General features: G+C 38.5%; 1 protein-coding gene across 2 annotated transcripts; it reads left to right on the top strand.

Annotated features, from left to right (window-relative positions):
* The first annotated feature begins 2457 nt into the window (after nucleotides 1-2457).
* Nucleotides 2458-5373, top strand: LOC119630274 (uncharacterized). Of its 2 annotated transcripts, none has more exons than XR_009976036.1 (3): nucleotides 2458-3220; nucleotides 3722-3973; nucleotides 4337-5373. XR_009976036.1 is itself a non-coding variant. In XM_062674839.1 (3 exons), exons 1-3 carry the CDS (start codon nucleotides 3460-3462, stop codon nucleotides 4484-4486), a joined length of 585 nt encoding a protein of 194 aa, XP_062530823.1. In that variant the 5' UTR covers nucleotides 2458-3459; the 3' UTR covers nucleotides 4487-5373. The 2 variants fall into 2 exon arrangements, 1 of the variants encoding a protein (XP_062530823.1); XM_062674839.1 differs by having other exon boundaries at nucleotides 2458-3642.
* The last annotated feature ends 1125 nt before the right edge of the window (nucleotides 5374-6498 follow it).

Here is a 6498-nt window from a genome sequence, read left to right as displayed (position 1 = left end):
ACTTAGGTGTAAAATATTTGCTCTTGTAGATGTTACGTTTTTTTAGCATTAAGCGAGCAATAATGGTTAATTTTTACTTTTTTAAATCTGTGAAATTAAATAAGTATGGGAAAATGATAATAAGTCGCTGGTCGTGGATTCTTGGGCTCGTCCTGTGGGCTTATCCCACATCTCATGCACACACATTTACTCTTCACAATATAAAACTTATATAATATATTTATTTCATATAATTATTAATACACACAGAGTATACATTCACACATATAACATATCTATTAATATATTATTACTACATTACATATACAACAGACATACACACACGACAATTTATCGTACCACGTCAATCAGCTGGTCGCCCGTTCGTTTGCGCTGTGGACACGCGCGCTTGAACGGAATGTCGCGGGTAGCTTGAAAATATATTCTTGCGCAGCTGATCGCGGCTAGCCACGCCCCCAGTCGAAACTTACCTCGAGACTAAACGCACGTCGCTTTTGCTAATTATATACTGTTGTATTGTTTTCGAAGCTTTTGCCTCACTTGTGATAACGCGCTTTCTTTGTGTTTATCGTAATAGTATTGTCGTAAAGTGTAAAGTGTCTTCTACTTATAAACTGAATCTCTTCTGTGCTCGTAACCTTCAATTCAATAATATTTATATCAATCAATAATTATAATAATATAGACTGTGTTGTATTTTCGTGTGGACTCAGTGTTAGTTGAATAAACATTTCATTAGTGTGCAAGGTGTCGTATTTAATTTATTAACCGAACACCGTCGACGGCTTCTCAGGTACCTACTTACCTTTACCTCAATTACGCTACAAGTCCGGACGACCCGTACATACTCAAACCACATCTCCAACATACGGCAGCCCACAATTCGAGTCTATAGTCCAAAAAGTCCACTGATGTCTTAGTAAGCTCCCACTACTTTATTGAGGTCTAAATCATTATATCACGTTTCATTTACTTTCATCCTAATTGATACCAAATTAAGATAAGACGAAGACGAAGAAGCTTCATTTCATTTCATCCTATCGTTTTGCCGTTATATGATTATTAATACGTATGTACTTACTAACTGAAGATTTCTAACCATATCACCAGACCAATGAGACCATTTTGTTCTCAAAAAGAAAAACTTCTCACATACCTACACAACTACTGTTAACCGATTAAGGAAATAATAACAGCTTTTTGTTCATGTGTGAAAATGATCTACGGCTTATTCTTACTTTGGTTTTTATTTGTTTCATTTGTCCTCATTAATTAATTCTGGTGCGAAGTGATTTATTGACTCTTATTATTAATCCATTCTCCATTTTATCTTCATTTATAAAAGTTTAAACTATTTATAAATATCATTTTACGAAATCAATCCTTGCGACTTTTGGATTTGGATCGAATCTGCAAACTTCGAATTAGATCGATTTAGTGATCGATTGAAACACCGAACAGAATCGCATCCCTATTACATGGTTTTTGGCCCTTACTTTGATTTGACAGCGTTTGACAACTGACATATTTTCGGTTGACAGACGACAATTACATAATTACGTACCGGTAAAATGGGGCGATTAGGGATTGAAAGGCGAATCGGGAAAAAACCGGGAAAATCTTTCGACGCTCAATATAAGTTTTATATTCGTTGCAAAATCTCCCGTTTTTTGTAGTTTAATAGTAGAATGTTGAAAGTTCACAAAACAAATCTGAATATGCATGATAATAGCTGCTAACTTATAAAAAATCGCGTTTCAAATTAACTTCCTGTGGTGTGGTGCTAGAAACTTTGCTCTCTTTTATTTATTTGATAATAATAGAAGACGACTATGATTTATACACGTTGTTTAGTGTTTGAACCAGCATATATATTAAAGGTAAGTCCCAGTTGTTATTGGTTTTAATGTATTTGATTAAATAAAAATACATGTAAAAATCTGTTGTTTTTGGGGACATTGGGGACGTCTTAGGTATAAATAACAACGAAAAAGGGGTCAATTGGGATGAGAATACGTGAAATGGAAACGACCTAAGTATAAATAGGTACAAGTTTGTAGGGTTGTCTATGTAGTTATAAAATATTTTTTAAATTTGTTTGTAAAAATCTGGTTTATTCGAAGCGAAATTGGGAATAAGTCTTTAGTTGAAATAGATAAGCAATTTAATATAAGTCGATTTTGCAGAGACATGTAACAAGATCAATGAAATCTCAAGGTGGACAAAAATGTCTAAGTAATACATAATAAAATATTTAATATTTGTTCAGAGTGGGGGTATTAATCTGATTAATCCATGGAATAACCGACACACCTAATCTCTTAACCCAGATAGAAATATCAGCCCCTAAGAACGGAGAAATATAAACCGTTTCTAAGAAAGCCCACTATATATGTATAAATATATATATATATATATTGTTGTTAATGCACTGTCGATTGCACTGACGATTGAGGTGATGTCTGCCATGTACTTTTGTCAGTTTTCAATTTTTTTTATTGATGATCACTTTGTTGGTGCAACTAAATAAATAAATAAATTAAAACTATATATAAAAATAAAAGTAGTGCCAACCCTAGCAAATTTCTCATTTCGTCCCAATTAACCGCAATTTTCGGGTAAATAGGGATTACACCTATTTTTGCATTTTTTGCTTAAACTGGAATGCTAGTTGCATAATTTTAAATTAGACAACAAAGATGCCCCCAAGACTCAACCATTTTGATCCTGATATAGCATTATATACATCAACAACTACCTTAAAATTGCTCATAAAGTTGGAATTTGTCCCTAATCGCCCCATTTTACGGTACCTACTGGGTTTCCTACTTCAGTGGTACCTACATACTTATGTACTTTTATTATTTTGACATGGCCATAATGGCAGTTGCAGTTGGAAGTTTTCAATTTTGTTGGCTCAACAACAGATGGCAGCATTGTGTGGAAATGTGCCTTCTTGTCTTTTGCTGTTTTGTTACGCTGGTGACACTTTTTTTCTATCCCGGTGGACGGACTACTGCGTGTCTGTCATTCTTGCCTCTGCGAGTGTGACCTTCGCAGTCCGAATAGTGCGAAACCTCGTCTCCTTCGAGGCCTCTGGATGTGGAGACGGAAGGTCTAGCCTATAAGTATTCGTGACGATGTGCCCTCCGCAAACGTAGACGGCCATGTCATAATGAACCATGGTAGAACTTTCGGCTAATGCAGGTGCTGACAACAGGTAAAGGCGGTTTCGGCCGTCACCGGCACCGCGTCCTCGGGAAGGATCAGACAACAGACTCCCATCATTAAGGTCATATGACTGCGTAAACGCTTCGGCCTGCTTGGGGTTAGCAGTGTCATGTTCCCGTCGCATTGGCAGAAATAATCTTACTTATACCACGTCCCGTGGTTACGGACATCTTCTAAGAGATTCATCACCCAGACAAAATTATATAAAAAAAATCCAGGCAATATAAAATGACCATCGAAACCGTCAGCAGACGTGGCCACCAAATTTTGACGCCCAGCTTAAGACATGAGACCCTCGTGAATTCTCAATTAAATTGCACAGCTGTTGTCCCACTCTTCAAATTGGAACGCATTATTTTTTATGCCACAAATTATTATGACCATACATTAAACTGTTTCAACGTAATAAAAGTAAGATAGAAGATAGTCATATTAATATCATAAACTTAAAACATATATTGAGTTAAATCCAGTGGCAGTTTTGTTTTAGGTGCAGCGTAGAAAAAGTAGGGAGAGACCGGGGCAAAATGAAGTTCGGGGCAGGACGGGAAGTAAGCTTATGTCCATGAATGGTAATCGTGTTCGGACCGGTAACGGCGCCATTTGCACGAAATTCAGACTGCGCAAGTGCGTCCGAGCAGAGCGAACGTGTTGGATCTCGTTTTTGCGGTGTATAGGAAAAAAAACTGATTTTGCAAGTGTTTTTATCCGGTTTTTGGTTAAGAAACTGATGTGCAGACATGTAAGTACTTGAATTAATATAATGTTTTAATTCTCAGCGTGTTGTAGTACTATAACACTTTAAATTCAGATTAGATTTTGCGCCGGTAAGATTTAAAATTAGAATTGCTTCAACTTATTTGAATACATGTGGGTCGGGGCACACTGATCGTGTGGTTTAAGTAATACCTTCTGTGTCTTACCTATTGATAGTATTGCAACTGGTTTTGCAAGCGTCCATAGGCTACGGTAACCGCTTTCCATCAGGCAAACTGTAAGCTTCTTTGCCGATTTAGTGGTATAAAAAAAAGTATAAGTACATATTGTTGTAACTTCTATATTAGGAAGATATATTGTTGCTTTCCTCACAAAGTTTTTTTCTCAGATACAATGGTTCGGAACTATAAACGAAAAACAGATCGTGGCAAATGTGACCCTGAAGTTCTGGGTCTCATGGGTTCTTAATAACAGGATGGGGCTTCCTCGAGCCTCAGCCACATATGATGTTCCGCCGCCGTGTAAGAAAAGCTCGTGATACTGTGGATGACGACACTGATTCCGATAACGACTAAGTATGGGAAAGTATGGGCATTTGTGACGATTCAAAACTGTTTTACAGCAAAACAAGAAGATGAGTTGGCGCAATGTGTGAAATCTGGAAGCACGGTTAACAGGAATATAACTTCGTGTAATAGCTTATCAGTTGGCTCAGCGAAATCATATAGATAGTCCACTTAATGAAGAAACTGTCATGGCAGGAGAAACCGTTACCGGCTCGCGTACAGACGCCCAAAACCAACAACAGCCGCACGAGCTATGCATAGCATAGTCATGGAACGCATATCCCACCCATGTACAATATACGCTCGGAAGCAGATGCGAGATGAACTTTTGGATGAACGGAAGCGGATGAAGACTGATGGACAGAAGATTAAAAAAGATAAAAAACGAATACATAAAGTTGGAAATAAGAAGATAAAAAGGACGGAAACCAAGCGTCAAGCTAAAAGACTCGCCAAAGAAATCGAATCGGAATATAGTTCATCTTAATTGGAGGACGGTGACTGGGCCTGCATCTATTGTGGTTACTTATACTAAGAGTCAACCGATGGTTGGGCTATCTGCAGTATTTGCCATGTTTGGGCACACGATTCCTGTGCCGGAGTAGATGAAGAAGACGACGAGGCACACATTTGTGAACGCTGTCTGCCCGATTAAAATACGTACTCCCTTTGCCCCGTAGCATTTCCCATCTTACCCCGTCCATGGGGCAAGATGGGAAATTCGCCGCATTATCGTTAATCATTATTTGTCAAAAAAAATCTGTGATTTTGCATGATCAAATTATTAATTTTAAGAGACAAATGTTTGGGTTACTTGTTTTCTTAAAGAATTTAATTAAAGAGTATAATTGTCTTTGTACAGCGAGTTTTGTCTTAACTATCTCATCTTGTCCCGGTCTCCCATATGCTTAAAATAAAACCATATCTCAAATTTCACAATATTTTACAAAGTTATGCGTGTTAACAGGTAGAAACCTTATCTTTACAAGACAACAGCATACGGACTCCTAAATCACGTTATCAGTAAACGTTGGTGTCGCAGATAAGATGCCTCGAATATCGCGTTGAATTCTCATTTTACGCGCTGTTATGAGTAATTTATGTTCCAAGTCGACGCCAGTGATCGATAGCGCACTGACTACATAACGCACATGCCGGTTCGATGAACCTGATCAAACCTAATGAACATCAGGTAGTAATGTATGGATGAACATTTCAAACTTTTGGTAGAAGTCAACATGTCGTTTACATCAATAAAGGTCAATAATGTACTGTCAGATCGTCGAGCTCACAAATGAAAAATCTCGAATGTTATTCGTTATCTTAAATAGGTGTCGACCGTGGGTCGTATCGGAAATACCTGGCGTAGTCGGTCGAAGGTTATATCTCTGTCGAACGGACACAAAAAGGTGAACACATCGTTATCAAAAGTTTAGCAGTTTGTGTGATTAGTCTAAGGTATAAATGGAGTGCAAGCAGGTAGCGCGGGCGACTAATTACGAGCGGAGCGTCGGTCCGAGTGACGGGTGCCCGGCCACCCACCGAGGGGCACTAGATTCCACGCCCGCCGCGTTTTTTACACCCTAATTAAGCTAATTTATCGAGACAATAAGAGAAATTATCGGTAGCGGGTCCCCGGTTAGTGGCCGCTTTATGACTGGTATTAAAACAGGGGATTTAAGAGCGCTACCGGACTACACCGCTCCGAACGGCTTTCATGCCCCAATAAATATACAAAAGATCCCGTCAGATAAGATCGACGGGCCGTTTGTTCTACCGCTCTTAATGAAAGCTCTCGAACAGGATTCCATGCCGGGATCCCGATAATGCTACCATCACGAGCGCGACACGTCCGCGTCCTCTCCGCCCTGCACCACCTGGACTCCTCTAAACTTTTTGTTACTTTTCTTTTTATGAGGTTAGTGTTATCTTCTGCATGGACATATGTTTTTGCTAAATACTAGAAACATAATGTAGTTATACC

The sequence above is a fragment of the Bombyx mori genome, chromosome 22 (assembly GCF_030269925.1).
Source record: "Bombyx mori chromosome 22, ASM3026992v2".
In the NCBI taxonomy this organism is placed as follows: domain Eukaryota; kingdom Metazoa; phylum Arthropoda; class Insecta; order Lepidoptera; family Bombycidae; genus Bombyx; species Bombyx mori.
This window is presented reverse-complemented; position numbering and strand designations above follow the sequence as displayed.